This window comes from Chroicocephalus ridibundus, chromosome 3 (assembly GCF_963924245.1).
Source record: "Chroicocephalus ridibundus chromosome 3, bChrRid1.1, whole genome shotgun sequence".
In the NCBI taxonomy this organism is placed as follows: domain Eukaryota; kingdom Metazoa; phylum Chordata; class Aves; order Charadriiformes; family Laridae; genus Chroicocephalus; species Chroicocephalus ridibundus.
The window spans coordinates 128033751-128053439 of NC_086286.1; the positions used below are offsets into that span (position 1 = coordinate 128033751).

The following is a 19689-nucleotide window of genomic DNA, read 5'->3' on the forward strand; positions in this document are numbered from 1 at the left end:
GGGGGTCTGCAGTCTTGGCGTGTTCACGGCACCCAGGCACCCTCTTTCTGCTCTGGGAGAGGAAAAATGGGTGGTTGCTGGAGAAGGGGAGGCATGTGGTGAGGAGGAGGATGGTCTGGGCTGTGGACAAGCTTCCTTCCCCCAGCTCTGTGCCCAGCATCCCACACAAACTGGGCTTCATCTTCATCACCCTTTAAAATTGAGTATTTCCAACATTTTTTCCCCCCTGGCCTGCAGAAGTTCCCTGGGGAAAAGCCTGGGTTTCTACTCACGGTGCGCAGGAATGAGCGCAAACCCACCTGCCAAGGCCAAAAATAGGAAAGAAAACACCCGGAAAGCTATTTGAGGGGCCAAAATGTAGACGGTGCACACCGTGCCATGGGTGCTCCGGCCACGCACGTGCTGCACCAGCATCCCCTCAGCTCCTCGTGGTGTTAAGGACGGACGCAGGACATCACGATGTAGGATGATGTAGGGTTGGAGGAGGGGAAAGCACTAATAGGAGCCCTGTTTTACTTTGACGATACTTCCACCATGTTATACCAAATAAATGGGGATGCGCAACCCTGTGCAACGCAATCCCGCTCCTGGATGGTGGTGGGTCCGTCCCACTGGGGCATCTGCAGCTCTTCTGCACGTGCTTTCCAGCCTTGGGTGGAGCGGGAGGAGGTGGGAAGCACAAAGCCAGCACGCGGGGTCAGCATTGTGATATTAATGCCAGTGTTTTGCCGCCTGGGAAGCATGGAAAAGGGGGAATGGGCATGGTTTGGCAGCAAGAAGGTGTTAGTTGGGCAGAGGTGATCAAGGTTTGCTTCCCCATGAAACTGGTTTTAGAGTCGCAGAATCACAGAATTGCCCAGGTTGGAAGGGACCTTTCAGGTCATCGAGTCCAACCATCAACCCAACCCTGCCAAGGCCACCACTACCCCATGGCCCTCAGCACCACGTCTGCCCGGCTTTTCAATCCCTCCAGGGATGGCGACTCCACCACTGCCCTGGGCAGCCTCTTCCAATGCTTCACAACCCTTTCCAGGAGGAAATTGTTCCCAATATCCATCCTAAACCTGCCCTGGCACAACTTGAGGCCGTTTCCTCTTGTGCCATGGCCTGTTCCTTGGGAGAAGAGCCCGACCCCCCCTGGCTACCCCCTCCTTTCAGGGAGCTGTAGAGAGCCAGAAGGTCTCCCCTCAGCCCCCTCTTCTCCAGGCTGAACCCCCCCAGCTCCCTCAGCCGCTCCTCACCAGACTTGTGCTCCAGACCCCTCACCAGCTCCGTTGCCCTTCTCTGGACACGCTCCAGCCCCTCAAGGTCTTTCTTGGCGTGAGGGGCCCAAACCTGGACACAGCCCTTGAGGTGGGGCCTCCCCAGTGCCCAGTCCAGGGGGACGGTCACTGCCCCACTCCTGCTGGCCACACTAGTGCTGACACAGGCCAGGATGCTGGTGGCCTCCTTGGCCACCTGGGCACACTGCTGGCTCATACTCAGCCATTGTCGACCAACACCCCCAGCTCCTTTTCCGCCGGGCAGCTCTCCAGCCACTCTGCCCAGCCTGGAGCGTCCCTGGGGTTGGTGTGACCCAAGGGCAGGACCCGGCACTTGTTGAACCTCTCACACCATTGGCCTCGGCCCATCCATCCCTAAAACTATAAAATTTTCAACCCGACCTCCTCCTCAGCACCCCAACCCAAGGCACCCGCCACCCGACCTGCCCCTCCTGCTTCACCACAGGAGTTACCAGCATGACTTTAGAAATAACGAAGCTCTCCCTAGTACCCGGGCTCTTCAGCGTTATCATTTCATGGGGAATTAACGAGTTTACCTGGGCGGTGGGTGCTGGGGGAGCCCGACTCCATCCCTTCCCTCCTTGGGACAGCACCCAGAGGATGCCACGTTTTCCCGTCCTGCCAGCACACCTCGTCATCCCATGTCACGTCGGGGGGTGGCCCCTCTCCGGGACCAAAACATGCTCTGCTGGGACGCGCTGGAGCCGGCCCCTGCCAAAATGCAGCCCCCGGTGCCCTCCCCAGGCTGGCTGCAGCGAGCCCAGGTGTGCCGGAGCCCGATGACCGGCCCCTGCGAAGCTCCCAAACTAAGGTGCAAAATTATTCTTTCTCCCTCCCCAGCACTTTCCCAGCCATTCTTTAACCCCCAGCTGCAGGATTTTACTTCGCAGTTAGTTTTTTTCTGCCCCTTTTACAAGCACCAGGCACCCCCAGAGACGTTGCCCACACCTGCTCAGCTTGCGAAAAAAAATATGTATTATTGTTATTATTATTATTTTTTATTTTTTTTTTAGAATTCTTTTAATCCGTCATTTACAGTATTGTACAGCTCAGTGAAAATATATGAAAATCATCCGGCGTGCTCCAAACCGGGCATCGTCCCCGCTCCCCGCGCGTGGCCGGCAGGTGCGTCGGAGCGGTTGACGCCTTTATCCCACCCAGTGAAACCCGGGAGCGGACCCCTTCGGAGTACTAATTAAGAAGGACATAACGAGCGATCTCTAAGTGAAACACATGCCAGCGGGACGCTAAAGCTTGGGGGGGGGGCACGGCGGCGGGGGCGGGTGCCCCTCGGGCTCTCCCCCATCACTGCCCCTTCTTGTAGGCGCTTTTGATGATGGCGTTTTTGAAGAGAGTCACTAGAGGGGTCTGGCTGTGCTCCGAGGTCATGAAGCCCCCGTAGCGCTTGTCCTTCAAGGGCGCCTGCCAGCGGAAATGGCGCATGCGGTAGGAGCCGCCGGCCTTCTTCTCCTCCTGGCCTTCCTCCTCCTTCTCCTCCTCGGCGCCGCCGAGCGCCAGCTCCCTCCTGAACTCCAGCGGGTAGCTCTCGGCCGACTCTTCCTCCACCCCGTTGGGGTAGACCTTGATGGGTCTCCTCTTGCGCCCCACCGGCTTCCCCCAGCGGAAGTGCTCCATGGAGTAGGAGCGCTTGCCTTCCTCCCGCTCCAGCCCCGTTCGCTCCTCTTCCTCCCAGTGGGACGGCGGGGCGGCGGGCAGCGATGCCGGCGGGGGGTTGCCCCCTGCCTCCTCCTCCCGTTTGTGCCCCCCGCTGCCGCCGCTGCTGCTGTTCCTCCGGCCAAACTTGTTCCAGCGAAAGTGGCTCATGACGTACTTGCGGATGCTCTCGGAGAGGGGCTGGAGGTGCCCGTTCCCCGGGTAGACGGGTGCCTCGGCCGACAGGTCGGCTCTGCACGCCATGGTGCACGCCTGCATGGAATCACAGAGTCACAGACCGGTTTGGGTCAGAAGGGACCTTAAAGATCATCTAGTTCCAAGTCCCCTGCCCTGGGCAGGGACACCTCCCACCAGCCCAGGTTGCTCCAAGCCCCGGCCAACCTGGCCTTGAACCCCTCCAGGGATGGGGCAGCCACAGCTTCTCTGGGCAACCTGGGCCAGGGGCTCACCCCCCTCACACCAAAGGATTTCTTCCCAATATCCCATCTCAATCTCCCCTCTTCCAGTGTAAAACCCTTCCCCCTCGTCCCATGGCTCCCCTCCCTGCTCCAGAGTCCCTCCCCAGCTTTCCTGGAGCCCCTTGAGGGACTGGCAGGGGCTGGAAGGTCTCCGCGGAGCCTTCTCTTCTCCAGGCTGAACCCCCCCAGCTCTCTCAGCCTGTCCTCCCAGCAGAGGGGCTCCAGCCCTCCCAGCATCTCCGGGGCCTCCTCTGGCCCTGCTCCAACGCTCCATGTCCTTCTGATATCAGGGGCTCCAGAGCTGGAGGTGGTGAGCATGGCCAGGAGGGGTGAGATACATGGAAAAGGTGAGGACACGGTCAAGTGTCCCCCGGGGGGGTTGATTGCACAGAGTGGGATGTTTCACAAGTTGATTTCATGCTTGCGCCCCACTGAGGTCCCCATGAAGGTGTCACCCCCTTGGACCTTCAAGGGCTGAGCCCGGAGCATGGTGTCCAGGCACCAAACCATCCCTGGGTGGTTGGAAACAGTGCCGGGGAGGGGGGACAGTCCCCACTGTGGGGTCCCTGAAGCAAACTCAGCCAGGTGACCCCCTGCACCATCCTGTCACCACCACCCCCTGCAATGCACCCGTGTAAAGCCGATACCCAAATTGCTGGTTCATCCCCTGCAAGCTCAAAAAGCTTATTTTACCATCATCCCCCAGGGTGAAGCCAGGAGGCAGAAGCCCACCGAAACCCAGGGGTGACGGGGTCCAAAGCATCACCCCAGCTCGAGGCGGGTCACCCCACGGCGATGGCATCACCTCCACACCCCAGCCCACCGCCCTGGTCCCTGGAGGGGGGTCAGGAACCAAAGCAGTCCCCGTCGCCGAGCTCACCAGAACGCTGGCCTCGCTGGCGAGGTCCTGGCATTTGCTGCTCTCCCAGCAGGGGCCGCTGGCGCCGGCGGGGGGCCAGAGCAGCAGCCCCAGCGCCAGGGGCAGGACGCTCCACAGCGCGCTCACCATCCTGGCTGGGGACACCGGGCTGGCAGGAGGGATGCGAGGGGCTGCGGGCCCACAGACCGTGCAGGAGCTATGGGGAAACAAAGGGAAAAAAACAAAACCAACCTTTTTTTTTTTTTTTTTTTTGCCTTCGGGAGAGTCTAAACACTTTCCTTGGTGCGTCCACCTTACCCGTTCCCTTTTTGAAGTCGCCTCTGTCGGGGTTGCAGGAGAGGGGTCCCCCACCTGCCCCTTCCCCTGCCTGTCCCTGTCCCCCGGGAGATGCATTAGTGCCACAAAATTCTTCTTCTAACAAGCTTTCCTCCCCCTTCAAGCTCATTGCACACAGATGCTCCCCCCTACACCCCAGGAGGACGGGGGTGAGTTTGCCGGAGGAGAAACTGAGGCACAGAAAAGGGAAGGCAGAAGCCGAAGCTGCCTCCCTGCCTGCACTTGCCTCGCTCGGCTCCTGCTCGGCCGCTCCAAAAAATGGCCAATGTTTCCCCTCTACCTCTTCCTTTTGCCTCCCCCACCGAAAGGCTTCCCTCCCGAGCCCAGGTCTTTTGTCGCCGCTCCCGTAGGTGACAACCGCTGTCGGCGGGGATTGCTGCCGCCTCCTGAGAACCCCATAAAGATGAGTGATGCCGCAAGGGGAAAGCCGTCTTCAGGTTTCATCCCTTGCCAACCACTCGTGGCTTGCGAGACGATTCCTCTAAAAAATAACACGCTCCCTCCTAACCTGTCCTGCGATGCCCCTCGGGCGGCTGCAAAACTCCTGCGGGGTGGGAGACACAACTGCAAATAACGTTAAATTAGGGCTAGAAGAGTAAGACATGAATATTTTACATTAAATAGTATTGAAGGCGGTTGCTTGGCTTTTGGGAAGGGCTAAGCCAAGCGGTGGTGGTGTTTGGGATGCGGAGTGCCCCGGGGGCTGCCAAAATTAAGCCAGGATCTGGCCGAAAACTGGGGGCTGAAGTGGCCGATGCTGATGTGGCATCAAGGATGAGGTTGGGGTCGGTTCCCGGCCACCCACAGGCCCCGGCTCCAGCGTCCCCGAGGATGCCCGGGATGCTTTTCCTCTGCAAACCCCAACTCTTTCCCAAGCAGCTGGATTTGCCTTGGCGGGGACTCACCTTCCTGCTGCGAGAGGGAGGAGGGAAAAACCCCATCCCACTTTGCAAGAAAACAGAAGGAAAAAAAAAATAAAAATCTCTTTTTGGCCCAAAATGCGTGGCGGGAGGGGGGAGCTGACCCTCCCCTCCGGAGCGAGAGCCGCCAGGTCCAGCCTGGATGGGGGGGGACTTTGGCAGAGGGGAAAAAAGACCCTGGATTTATGACAGCAAATAGCAGTTTGGAAAAGGGGGATAAAACAGCAAGACAGACCAATTTTTAAACATAACGGTTGTTTTTCTGTCTTTTGCCTGAATTTGTGGGTGTCGCTGCCCGGGACACCCCCCAGCGCAGCCTCACGGAGGGGCCGGGGCGGGGGGCGCAGCGGGCAGCCCCTCAGTGACACATTAACACCCAATAATGCAAATAAAGCCCACAATAAAGGGAGGTGAGGGGGCAATAAGCCGCAGGGAGGGAGGGAGGGAGGGAAGGGTGTGTTTTATTGCCCGTCCCTCGCTGGGCTACCCCTGCCCGCTGTCACATCCCCCCCCCCCCCCGCCACCACCGCTCCCCACCATCCATCGAACCCGTATTTTTTGCAAAGTCCCAAAGTTTCTTCCCCCCCCCCCCATCCCCGCCACGCACCCCAAAACGCATCGGGGAGACCCACGAGGGCTGGGTGGTTGAGGGTTTGGGGTGGGGTGGGGGGGTGGGGGGGGGCTTACCTGTGGCCGGGGTGGGAGCCGCCGTGCACCCACCGTCCCCCTTCTCCCGCAGGCTCCCGCCGGGCGTCTGCCGCTCGGCCGCGGGACCCCGCTGCCTTTTTATACCCCTTCGCCACCGTCGCATCCGCCGCCGCCTGCCGGAGGGAAAGGGGGGGGGCGAGAAGGGCGGGGGGGTGGTGGTGGTGGGGGGGGGGGGGGGGGTGGGGTGGGGGGGAGGGGGACCGTTCCAGGTACCGAACAAAAAGACGAGGGCGAGGAGCCGCGGGCGTCCTCGGGATGCGGCCCCGCGGCGGCTGGCGGGATTAGCATCCCCCCGCGAACCGCAGCCGGCAAAGTTTTCCGAGCCGTGGTGCTAATTGGGTTTGCAGCTCTGGAGCCGGCCCCGGGGAGGGGGTTGTGTGTGTGTGTGTGTGTCTCTGTGTGTGTGTGTGTGTGTTGGAGACGGGGTGGTGGGGGGGTGTGGATGGAAAGTCTTTCTCCGGGTACCAGCCGGCACCGGCGGCGGCAGATTGGGCACGGGGTTGTTTATTACCGGAGCGTCCATCACTCCTTCCTTGAGCTCAGGCGTGGGAGGGCTTCGTGCTCCGATGGGTGCTGAGGATTTGGGGTTGTCTTTCCCTGGGATAAAAGGGGATTTGGTTAAAAAAACAAACCTCTCGGGACAGTACGGACAAGGGCGGGGGGGGCGGGACGGGGGGCACAGGCAGCGGGCATCCTCTGCCGCGCCGGGGAGTCCCGCAGCCAGGGGCTGTGGGTGCGAAAGCAGCGGGAGAGGGTTTTCCAGCCTGGGGGGGTGGGGGTGGGTTTTGCAGACCATGGATGGGTTTTCATGGTGCGGGGAGACAGCGAGGCCAAGCAGGGTGGGACCTGGCCAGGCTTTGTCGCTGATTTTCTGCACCCAAGTCAAGCCCCAGCCCCTCCGCTCCGCTTGAGCTGGACCAGCTTTGGGCTGCAGATGCTTTCCCTATCGCACAGCAGCCCAAAGCCCAGAAAGAATCATGTTCTCTGTAGGGTTGCCCTTGGCTAGTCTATATTTAAGAGCCATGGTGGCTTCCAGGAGGCTTCTTCAGGCACGTTGGCCAAGCCTTGCATGGGCGAGCAAGAGGGATGCTCCGTCCTCTACAACATGTTCAGTGCAGGATAGCACCTCGGAGCAAGCCTGGGATGGGGCTGGGGGGCGATGGGGCACCCGAGGAGGTCGGAGCGATGGGGAAACTCATCTGGTACCAAGTTTCCAGCCCCACCCCGGACAGCTGGCACATACCTGGAGGGCTCAGCTTCTCTTTTTCCACCCAAAAGAGGGTGGCAACGTGCAAATCATCCCTGCAGATGGCTGTGGTTTTGCTAAATCCTGACTCTGCCCTGAGGGTGGTTTGGGGTTAAACCACATCCCCAAACCCCGCCAGGCCCCGTGCAGGAGGTTTAACAGCAGCAGGGAGGTGTTCAGAGCTGGTTCGCCAGGGTTTGCACGGCTTTTTCTGCCCCATGCCTCACACATTTGAGGCGGATTTGCCTCTGACCTCGCTCATCACCTCCGCTGGCTGCTCTCCACAAGCATCCCAGGGTGATGGCAGCGCGTCTCAGCTGCACGTCGGGACCAGGGGATGATTTTAAGATTTTAAGGTCTTTTCTTTTTTTCCAGCTGTGGGCTTAGTCAGGTGGAGAAACACATCTGCATCAGGATTTTCCACCCCCGAGATGTCATGCCAAGGTGGCCCTTGAAAGGTGGACTGTCCTCCCGGAGCACCTGATGGTGATTTTTGTTGGGTCTGGGCTCAAGCAAGATCTCGACATGGGCTGTGAGCATCCCTCCCACCAGCCCCTAGGGAGCACAGTTGTTGATTTTGTCCTGGTTTAAGGCCTAAACCACGACAGATTCGCATGCTAATGAGAAGCAAACTTCAAGGCACGGCAAAGCCACACACGGAGGTTCGCCTGCGATCGTACCAGCAGGAAGCAGATGTGGTCTCGCCTTGGGTGGGCGAAGGATTTGCTCCCATTTCACTCAACACGTCCTTCTGTAGGGAAAGGAGACACCCCAAAGGCAACTTTCATGGGAGAGCAGCCCATGAGCAGGAGGTCGGGATCCAGGGGATCCAGAGTGTGGTTGAGCCACTTCATCAAGACATCTGCCTCAGGGTGGAGATGGTCCATCCTGGAGACAAGTCCCCTGGAGATCCTCTTCCCTTTCCAACAGCCAGAGAAGAGGCTGAGAATAAGCAAAAAGGAGGTGAGTTGTCCTTCATCGGGCTGCAGATGTGGGCATCTCCTCGCCAAAGGACGTTGGGGTGCAACAGATTCGCCTGAGTACCCCAGGACTGGATGAAACCCTCCATAGCAGGTTACTAAAGAGGCAAAGCACCACAGGTTCAAGGAATATCCTCTGTAGCATTTCAGTTTGGTTCACACCTTCTCCTCTGGACCCCCATCCTCCCCAAATCCATCCCCCAAACCATCCACATGGTGCTCAGCGCCCGCAACTGCGTCAGCTGCCTCCGTCCTCCCTGACAGATCCTCTGATCTGCAATATTTTTTCCATGACGGAGAGCTATTCTGAGGTTCTTTATGGCCCAAACCAGAGCTATGATTCCCACTTTAAAGGCTCTTCCATCTTCATTAGGCCAATCCGAGCAGTTTATGTTTATAAGGAAGATGCGAAATCTGTTTAGGAAACCTTGTTGAGCGGAGCGGCTGCAGGTGAGGGGCTGAGATGAAGCATCTTCTGCCGCAGCTTCAGCAGCCCGTTTTGGAGGCCTCCGTCCTTGCTGGCCTTGCAGCCGGTGCTTTCAGACCTGCCTCCTGGAGGTGACCACAGCCCGAGCTCACCCTCCCTGCTCCTGCTGCCGGCATCTCCCAGGGAGGTTGGTGCCCCAGCATCTCCGGAGGATGCAGGAGTTCCAGCCCTGCGACTGGGGTGCTGGAATGACCGTCTCCTGCTCCCAGCGCAGGGCAGGTCCCGGTGCAACAGCAGGATACTCATTATATTTTATTACAGAGCTTATTTATCTTTTTTTTTTTTCTTTTCCAAAAAGTGTCTCCATCTCTGGAGACATCCCAACCCGGCCTGGACGCGTTCCTGTGCCACCTGCTCTGGGTGACCCTGCTCTGGCCGGGGGTTGGACGGGATGATCTCCAGAGGGCCCTGCCAACCCTATGATTCTATGATTCTAAGAGAGTCCGGTGTGTAAATGAATAGTGGATGCACCCGGCTCGCAGACAGGTGGATGGGAGTGGTGGGAAGCCAAGACAACAAGAAAAGGACCCTACAGCGGGGAGAAAATCCCATTAGGAACCTCTTCTTTCCTCTCCTTGAGCAGGGGAGAGCTGAAGACCATCCAGGATCACACAATCACACTGCAAGAGCAGCATCCTCCAGCCCCTGCCCTGAGCGTGGCCACCAGCAAGGCAAGCCCTTGGGGTTCTTCTCCAGCAAACTGCCCAGCGATGGAGACCTCACTTTAGGGGTGCCTGGAATGAGATCTGGTGGCTTCGTCACCACCTTGTCCCTGTTAAGGGCCACACGCTCAGGACGTGCAGCCCTTTCCCAGCAGGGCTGGTGGCGGGGGTGAGATGTCCATGGGTGAACGGGTTCATTAGCTGCGTGATTTCTGGCCTTTCCATTTTAATTTGGAGAGCAGGTTCGCACCGGGGTGTGAATGAGCTCTGGGGATGGGTGTGAATGTCGCGGCTGTGCTCAAATCCCGTGGGACATGGCGCAGCCATCCCACCGGGCTGTAAACACCAGCGTCATGGGGGCGAGAGGTACTCTGGGGCTTGCAAAAACCTTGTGACAGCCACGATGGTCTGTCCTAGGACCCACACGTCCCTCCGGCACAGCAACGTGCTGTTGGGTGCTGAGACAGTCCCCTTCCCTTTATCTGAGGACAGATTCCCTGCAGTGCTTTGCAGACAGTTGACCCATCCTCTGTTCGAGCAGGTCGCCTGGGCTCAGCACCCACCCCTGCTCCTGCCCTGGTGGGGTGGGGAGTGGGGCTGAGGACCCTGGTCCATCCAGACAAACTTCATCTTGTATTTGGTGAAATGGGATGAGGACGGATCCCCAGGACAGCTGCATTAAGGGCTTGTGCAGGGTATAATGAGCAGGCACCCAGGAGACATACAGACGAGGAGAAATTGGGGTCATCACCATAGAATTATTTATTTCCACCGTTTGGAGATTTTAAATCCAGAAGAGACTTAATGATGGTAAATCTGAGCTTTGGAGCCAGCGACTGGAAGATCACCCATAGGATTAGGGCCTTTTTGGGTGCATAAATGGAGGTGATCATGTCTGTGGAGACACCCCGAGGTGTGGTTTTCAGTTGGCTTTGGTCAAGGGGTCCCTTCTGAACCCACCCATGCCTGCCTTGAGTCTGCGGCAGGCGGTGAAATACAAGCTGTGCACCTTGCTCTTGGAGGAAAATGGTGGTGCTTGCTCGGTTGTAGCCTCTCTGTAGGAGCAAGAGCAGCTCTGAAGGCAGGGACTTCAAGGCCAGGCTGGACGGGGCTTGGAGCAACCTGGGCTGGTGGGAGGTGTCCCTGCCCAGGGCAGGGGGTGGAACTGGATGGTCTTTAGAGTCCCTTCCCACCCAAACCATTCTATGACTCTATGATTCTATGGCTGGGCCTCCCACCACCGATTCCTTGGCCCAGCAGGCACCGGGTACCAGGGTGAAGTTCACGTGAAGGTGCCTGAGCCCCACAGCAAGAGCAGCTCAGGGCAGCCTCCAGCAGAAGAAAAAAAAAAAAACAGCTTTTTTTTTGGCTGGGACGTGGCACACATGAGTTTTATTACAGGGATGTGAGTCCTTTTCCTTTCTACTGGGGTCAGCTGATTTTCCTACTGACTTTAAAAAAAGCAGAATCAGACCTAAAATGGAAGAAATAAACGACTGTGTGGCCTGTGAACAAATGGTGCTCGTTGCCGCTCTGCCTGAGCTCCCTGGTGCCAATGCCTTTTCCTCAGCACCATTTATATGCTAAAATCTATAATACTGCACTGATTCCCTCGGATTTGAACCAAAATTGGGCACTTCTCTAGGAACAGACAACTAAAGGCATTTGAGGATCGGAACGACGTCACTCTGATATTTTTTTTTCCTGGTAGGTGTTTTCTGGGGCGACTTCTGGTATTTTTGCTCGTAGGTGTTTTCCGGCGTTCTCTTTTCTCCCTGGTATTTTGCGAAGAGCTTGAGCCACATCACCCCGCTGTGTGGGCCACGCACCCACTGGCACGGCAGGGCCCGTGCGAGACCTCGAGGTCCCGTGGGGATGAGAAGCCTTCACGGCTCGAACGGGTTTGTTTCTGCTGCTCTTCTGAGCTCATGGTGAAGGACACATCTTCATGGGGGCAGCTTGTGCCTGTTTGGAGGAGAGGCCGATAAGCAGCACACACGCCCGGAGCAATCCGTGGGTCACGGGGTTTGGTAGCCCTTCGTGGATTTCTTTTTTTCACAAGCTTTTCCAGCTTTCTTTTCCAGCACCTACAGCATCCCTCGGCTGGGAGCTGCACAGCCCATCCCCCTGCTCTTGGGAAGAAACGTCCCACTTTTGATTACAGGAGGAATATTTCGTTACGGCTTGAAGAAGCCACAACAATTTATTGTGTTTTGGAAATTATTCTCTCACCCAATGACCCCTCCCCACCCAGGAAGGGGAAGTGGGAAAAAAACAAAGGAACACAAGGGTTGAAATATAAGCAGATTTAGTAGAAAAAGACTAGATAATTAACATTAATGACACAAAAGAAACAATATTAATCCCGATAGTGATATAAAATACACAAGGACTGTTCTCAGCCCATTCTATCAGCAGAAGCTGTGCGCTCCCCGCAGGGACAGCCGACGTGGGACCCTGAGAGCGCTGCGGCTCCGGGAGGAAGGGAAGGGCTCAGGGCTCCAGAGTTCTCGGGATCACAGCCATCATATAAAGAGAGAGAACTCCTCAGCAAACTTCCTAATTTATATTGAATGTGATGTTCATGGTATGAAAGAATCCGGTTGGCAGCTTGGGTCAAGTGCCCGGGTCTCGCTCCTCCTCATCCCCGCACCTGTCAAGGCTCGAAAACACCAAGACCTTGAAACCCGCACACCAGAGCTGGCTCTAAAGTAAATATTTTCACAAATTCGGACAGTAAAGTCTTCTAAAAGTGCAGTTTTCCCAAGCATTGGAAGTGAAATTAGTCCTGTGTCGCTCAAACCGGGACACATTGCCATTGGCACAAGCGTTTGAGAGGATGCTTGCCTTGCTTAGCAGCTCCTGGTCGTCCTTCATGACCCTGATGTCCCATAGAGACGATGCTCCAGTGGGTACCAGCTGCACGTCTTGCACCAGGACGGAGCGTGTGGCACCAGTTTTGCAGCAAGCAGAGTGTGATGGGGACCCGGAGCTTGGCCATAGTGGATGGGCTTTGAGTGGCCACCGTGCAATGCCTGGGGATGCTCCCAGGCAGCATCTGGTCTCGGTGCAGATGTAGCTGGTGAGCAGAGCCGCAGACGGGGGGAGAAGGGCTGTCTGCACCCGGGGAATGGTGGGCACGACCCTGAAAGACGCTGCCACAAGGCAGCCAGCAAAAGCAGGAGAGGGAACAAGAGCACTTGCTCTCTCAAATTCTCCTTCAAAAACGAGCTTGTCGTTTGGGACGTGCAGCTGGGGCCGCGGCGTCTCCTCCCTGGGGAAGGCGTCAGTTTGCACGTCTGTCTTTGAGCACCTCTTGTCTTGTTTATCTCCTGTTGTGGCTGAGTTTCCCTAAGTGTTGATAGGCTGGGAAATGTCAACGTGTTCCGACACTTCCAGAACTCCCTCGTCTTTCTCACTTTGATTTTTCCAGGCAGAAGTTTAATCCCAACTGGCCAAATCCCTTCAGGGAAGCCCTGTCCTGTAGCTCTGTCTTGATCCCTTTAGAAATTAAGACAGGCATCTGCAGCTTAATTTTTCCATGACTTTGGAAACTTGGACTCAGACTTGTCTTGGCCACCACAAATGAGCTAATTTGAGTTGCCTGAAGGGCCGAAGCTTTATTCCTGTTACATCTGTCTTTCCTCCTGGAACCCTCCAAGGGATCAAGACATTGGCATTCCCTAGAGAGGACCAAGCTGGCTCAGAGGAGGTTCTCAGCTGCAGAAATAGCTGCTGATCTTCTGGCAGATGAGCCCAGCATATTACAGGTTTTGTTTGTCCTGGTTTTCTCCCCAACACCAATCTCCTTGGACTGCAGGGAGTGAACAAATGCCACCATGATCTTTCTCCAGTGCAATTTGTTTTCGCATGTGTGCCAGATTTTCCTTGCCGGGATGCCAGAAACACACCATCAGGGCACCATCAGGGCATCACCAAGCATCACCAGGACATCACCGGGCATCACCAAGGCATCACTGACCACTGCCAAACATCACCAGGGCATCACCAGGGCATCACCAAGCACCACCAAGCATCATCAGGGCATCACCAGGCATCACCAGGGCATCACCAAGCACCACCAAGCATCATCAAGGCATCACCAGGCATCACCAGAGGGTCACCAAGCACCACCAAACATCATCAGGACATTACCAGGTGTCAGCAAGCACCACCAAGCATCATGAGGGCATCACCAGCGATCACCAAGGCATCACCAAGCACCCTCAGGGCATCACCAGGCCTCACCAGGGCACCACCAGGTACCAGCAGGCATCACCAGGGCATCACCAGGGCTCACAACCCCCTCCATGCCCCCATTCAGCATTTCTGCAAGCACAGAGCTGTGAAGCAGAAACTGAAGGTCCTGACCCCCCTTCATTGCAATTTATATCCCCCTCATCAAGAGTTTTTGAGGGAAATGCAGCTGACTTTTTTTTTCTTGGAAATGCAGGGGATCAAAAGTATCCCTGGACATCCCCAGTTCAGGAAAGACGTGGACATCCCGGAGCGAGTGTGCTGTAGGAGCAGCGAGATGGTCACGGGGCTTTGGGGCTGTAACCCCCAGCAGGGAATTATGGCTTGGGCAGGAATAAGTCTGTTTTCTCCACGAATGCTCAGGTGTCTCGGTTGCGGAGTGTTTTGAAACCGCTCAGAGCAGCTGGGGAGGGCAGGAAGAGGGCAGCTGCCTCTCCAGCTGGGAATGCGAGCGGCCATAGGGAGCAAGACAGCTCGTTGTATGGGAAACCCTCCCCGAGGTGCACCTCGGGCTCAATTCCAGCGCTGGTAACAAAAAAAACCCAAACAACCAAACCCAGTAAATAAATATTGCACCTTGGTTTTAGATCAAATTAATCTCATTTTGGCTCCTGGATTTGGAAATTGTCCCGTTTTCTGGGCTGGAAGAGTCAGCAAATCCCTAGCTGGGTTAGGGGCAGAGATGTGACGTTCTCGAGGGGGTGTCCTGTCCCTGTGGAGGGACATCCCTCCTGCCCGGCGCAGCTCCTCGGGTCCCTGCCACCCATCTGAGGACACCGAGGTCTCCCTGGGATGTGGCTCCTTCTTCGGTGACGGCAGAGCCAGCTCAGACCACGGGCTGGGAGGAGCTGCCTGACTTTCAGCTGGCTAAAAGTGCCGGGGAATAAATCCTGGCCTCCCTCCCTCCGGGATGGATCATCCCCCCCTGCCTGGGGCAGAGCCAGCCCCGGGGCAATAGGAGAGGTGGGGTCAGGAACCCCCAAATGGCCCAATCCGGCGTTTTCTTTCCTCGTTCGCGCTGCCTTTCTTTTCTTTTTTGAGCCAGTTATAGACAGACAGACACACGCACGCGCTGTACGCACGCGCGCACACACACACACACACACATTTGCACACCCAGAGCCAAATCCCCGATTATTGCTCGCGCCCCTAAGAGGGATTACGGCTTCTTAGGCAGGGGGGAGCCGGCTTTCAGCAGGGTTTAGGAGCCCAGCAGGGGCTTCACTCCCGCAACCCAGAGCTCACACTACTTTTCGGGGTCCCGTGGGGAGGAGGACTGTCCCCAGCCCCTTCCCAGCCCCAGTGACACTCAGACGGCTCTTGTTTTCCTCCTTTCTGCAACTCCAACCCCCACTGAAAAGGGACGGGAGGGGGACTGGGGAGGCCGCAGGGAGGAGCAGCCCCGAGGGGCGAGATCGGCCTCGCTCGCCCCTTCGAGATGCTGCCTCCGCCCAGGGCTGGTCCTCTCGGGAAGGATTAAGGGCGAAGGCGCTTAGCAAAGCCCCCGGGCAGAGCCGGATCCCTGCAGGATCCCAAAGCGGCCCCAAGACCTGCGGTGCCTTCTTGAGGGCAAGCGGCTCCCCAGCTCCAGCTGGACCCTAAATCTCCATCGGATGCACCCGGGCAGGGCTTACCCCAGGGCAGGGCATCCCGGGGCAGTTTGGCATCCAGGGCTTGGAGCTGGCGGAGAGCGCGAGCCCTTGGAAACCCATGGCCCTGCCATACCTCAGGGTTCGGCTTCTGCTGGTATTTGTGGAGCGTGACCGCGGGCACTGAAGTTTACTCTGATTTGGGGGTTCCCTGATCTTCAGGAGCCTCTGAACTGCCTCTCACCGCTGATTATTTTATAGCAAATCACTGATTAGTGATTAGTGGTGGGAGCTAATTTGGGTCAATACAATCCTAAGAGGTTGGGGTGGGTAGAGTTGGGTTAGTTTGTACTTTCCTCCAGGAAACCAAGGCAGGGTCAGGGAAGGAGAATTATCCAGGGATACCTGGGGGGGTCTCTTCACTCATCCGAGCAGGAACAAGAAATGGAGGAATATTGCGTTTTTTGACATTTGTCCCTCAAAGAGAGACCACACACGAGCTGGTGGGTTGTTTGCACACCGAGGGCGCGGGGGCTGTTGAAGGCTGGCCACAGGCCCATCGAGCAGAGAAGATGCTGCAGCACCTGGGCAATGACGGCGGGGACCTCATCTCCCCCAGAAACGACAGCAGGGAGCAGGCGGAGTGGGAGCTGGGATGGAGTGGGAAGACGAGAAGTTGCATGCCCGTGGAAACGGTGGTGCGTTCCTGCGTTTGGGAGGAAGCAGAAGAAGAAACGCTCGCGGCAGGGGAGGATGGAGGTACCACGGGCTTCACGGTGCTGCTCTGCACAGCACGCTGCTGAGGTGGCTCCTCAACTGCTTTCCAGGCCAGCTGCCTGCGGGGCTGGCACGGCTCCTGCCGCCTCCGGGGAGGATGCTTCAGGCTTATTTTTCTCACCCACAAGTTGTTGAAGCAAAAGCTACTCACTGGGACGCTTGAAAACCGGCAGGGCGGTGTAGTCTGCATCTATGACTTGGGAAAAAGTTGGCCAAGGGGTACCTGGGTCTCTTGGAGTTGGCTTCAATTAATCCCGGATCACTACAGGGGTTGTAGCTGATGTCCCCCTCAAGAAGCAGGGAAGGATGCCGAAGACGGGCAGACCAAACGCTGAGCGCTCAACCTTGGGTCTTTCAGAGCCGTTATCTCTATTAGCATTGGCCAGGCTCTCTCACTGAATTTCTCCCCCCACCCCCCCCCGCCCTCCCCACTCCCCCCTTCACTAAATGCTCCCCAAACAACTCAGACATCAATCGACAGCAGAAGAAATGGCCGCGCTTTGTCTCCGTGAAGAGGCAGCTTTGCGTCGAGCCCTGTCGGGGCGGCCGGCGGTGAGCCGCCAGCGGGGACCATTTTCACGTCTCCCTTTGTGAAGGAGCAGCCTTGAGCGAAACGCCACTCGAGGGGCACTGAACGAAATGTACGGTCGCCTCTTCCATGTGGCACTCGGCGCCCGCCTCCGCCTCTGACGCTAATGATCCGGATGAGGGCTTATTTTTTTTTTTATTTTATTCCGAGGATAATGGGGAAAAGAAAATGAAAGGGAAAGGGGCCGGAGGAGGGGAGGTCAGATCCATTTAGGAGCCCAAACTTTTATGGGGAGAGTGCCTCCTGAGTGGCCGCACAAAGGACCTGGCTATACCTGGCTCCGTCCCCCCTCCACCTCCTCTCCCCCGCCACCTCCGGCCATGAAAAGGGGGAACCAGAACTGTAGGGCCTCCGTGAAAGGCGGGGATAATGGATTTCATTATAGACAAGCACATTAAATGTCTATCCACTTGTGTGCAATAAAGGAAAGCTGGTCTTTAGGTAATCGTGCTGGAGGAGCTCTTGGCTGGGATTGGAGAGTGAGATATTCCCCTTGGTCCCCTGCCTCGATCCCCCCCGTACCACCCCATGAAGAGCGAGCTATGGGGTGCAATTCATTTTATAGCCATGTCGGTGTCTACCGTCGCATCCTTTTTTCTCTCCACCGGCCACAGGGTCGCTCAGGACAAACCTGGAGGGCCAACGTCTACATCTGGCCAGAGAAACAACTTTTGTGGTGGTGGAGTGGGGTTTGCTGGTGCCTTGGTGGGATCCATCCCAAAGAGAAGTGTCAGCACTGAAAGGTCTTCACGTCCATCACGTCCAGATGGGCCACCACTCTTCCCTCCCCTGCAATGTCCTCCTTCTGTCTCTCCCTGCCCTCAGCCCCATTTTCCCATCCTCTGCCCGTGGTGTCCCTTCACACAGCACTTCTCTTGGTGTCCCTCATGGCAAAGCCTTGTGGGATGATCTCAGGGTCCCTCTCCCCGCTGTGCTCCTGCTTTACCCAGCACTGCTCTCCAGGCCGGCTGCCTGCTGGGCGGGCACAGCTCCTGATGGCTCCGGGAAGGATGTTTCAGCCTTATTTTTCTCTCCCACAAGTTGTTGAAGCAAAAGCACGGCCACGCTTGAAGAAGAGCAGAGAGTGGGTTGACTGGAGGCACAGCGCGTGTGAAGAGGTGTGATTTTTGGAGCAATCCGGGTCCCTGCCCCAGCAAGATGAGGTGTCCTTGGTATGTTTTCCGATCTGGGGGCAGCTGGGGTGATCTGCTCCCTGCCTGGGCTGGTTGCGCTCCCTTCATTGGTGTGCACGCGTTTGGGACAGCCTCTACTGGCACGGGGGACTTGCTGCTGGGACTTGCTTCTTCTCCAAGCCACCTTGGGCGGCGGATAGGGACCCAGAGATGGCTGCTGTGCTGGAGATGCAGAAATCAGCCCAGAGGCGCAGCACCGTGTCCTGAGCTGGCAGCACATGCCCCGGCTCTGCCCTGACCAACTCCCCGCAGAGACAAAGAAAACAAATAAAACCCCTTCGCCTAACATTTTTACAAGCCAAAAGCAAAGCCAGCAGCCGATTGTGGGTTGGAAATCCGGCCGGGCTTTTAGTTTTTCCGCCTAACCCTAGAGCTAAACTTGGATTTCATCCTTCCCAGGGGAAGAGAGGCTGGATCCGCAGGGCTGGATCCAGCCAGAGGGAAGTCAGGGCAGGACATGGCCCCACCATGGCATGTAGGGTCAGGATGCTCGGGTGTCATGCAAGCTGTGTCCTCCCCTTGTCTCACGCAGACCCACAGCCTTGCTGGGGGCCACCAGTGGTGCAGGAGGGTCCTGTCCATGGAGGTGACAGGTCCTCCAAAGGCCCATCTGGACCACGGTCATCTGGGATAACTGCTGGAGGACCGGTGAAGTTCAGCCCCCCTCCGAACCACCCGAGAAGATGTTTGCTAATGAAGCTCCCCTTCTCCAGGCACTTCCTCTCTTTTTGGAGGCCATCTGAGCTGGTTTGCATATCTCCTTTGAGGAAATTGGTCTGGGAACATCATCTGGAAACTCTTTACATTAAGGGAAGAAAACCCAACAGCCAAAGCCTTTGTCCAATACGGAAATCTCTGGTTTCAGCTCGCATTCCTACGGCTGAATGATTAGCATATTTAATTAAGCAAGCCTGTTGACATTACTTCCTTGCAAAAGCAAAGAGGAAGCCCTGGGACAGTGAATAAAACAAATTGTTGCTGTTCCCTGCCCCGAGCCCCCGTCCATGGCCAGGTTGGGAAGCTCTCCCCCCAAAATGCTGGGATGGGGCAGGTCACTGCACGCCGTATGAACCTGCCCTCTCCCCAAAACACATCCCCGGGGTGGGATGGGGGGCTTCTCGGCGAGGGGGAGCCGTGCCATCCTGCCAAGGCATCGGCTTAATCCCCTGTATGCTGATAAGGTCACGCCGGGACCTGTGCTCCTCCCTCCTGTGAGTCGTCTGAGACCAGCAGCTCTCTCGGCCCTATTTATAGTGCGGTGATAGGATCAGGGGGAATAAGCATTTAGTGCCCCCTAAATCACACCTCGCTCCCCATGGCCAGTCGGTGCTCGCTGATCTCTGCTCCTGCCACTGGAGAGCCCGGCCAGGACTTTTGAAGGTATGTTGGGAGTTGGGGTGCTGCTGGGGATCCGTGGCATCCTTCCCAGTTCCCTATCCTCACCGGAGTGGGATGGGGATGGCTTTTGGTTGGGAGAAACCTTGGGAGCAGACTCGGAGAGTGATGGGGCTGGGAGCCCTGGTGTCTGGCAGGGATCAGGAGGCAGCTCCGGCTGCAAGAGGAGCCCGATTTCTCTGGAAAAATGGGACCAAGTTGTACATTTGTCTCGCCTGGATGGTGGCCAGGCTACCATCCTTCCGCCCCCCTTGG

At 57.1% G+C, this 19689-nt stretch overlaps 1 protein-coding gene across 1 annotated transcript; it reads right to left on the reverse strand.

Moving 5' to 3' along the window:
• Positions 1 to 2343: 2343 nt before the first annotated feature.
• POMC (proopiomelanocortin) lies at positions 2344 to 6348 on the reverse strand. Its single transcript, XM_063327877.1, has 3 exons — positions 6239 to 6348; positions 4296 to 4491; positions 2344 to 3209 (listed from the first exon to the last, which is right to left on the reverse strand). The coding sequence occupies exons 2-3, from the start codon at positions 4422 to 4424 to the stop codon at positions 2589 to 2591; spliced, it is 750 nt and encodes a 249-aa protein (XP_063183947.1). The 5' UTR covers positions 4425 to 4491; positions 6239 to 6348; the 3' UTR covers positions 2344 to 2588.
• Positions 6349 to 19689: the final 13341 nt, after the last annotated feature.

Coding starts and splice junctions, on each gene's coding strand:
- POMC (XM_063327877.1), bottom strand. CDS start 4,424: ATGGTGAGCGCGCTGTGGAGCGTCCTGCCCCTGGCGCTGGGGCTGCTG. Junction 3,210..4,295: donor CCAGCGAGGCCAGCGTTCTG/GTGAGCTCGGCG, acceptor GATTCCATGCAG/GCGTGCACCATGGCGTGCAG.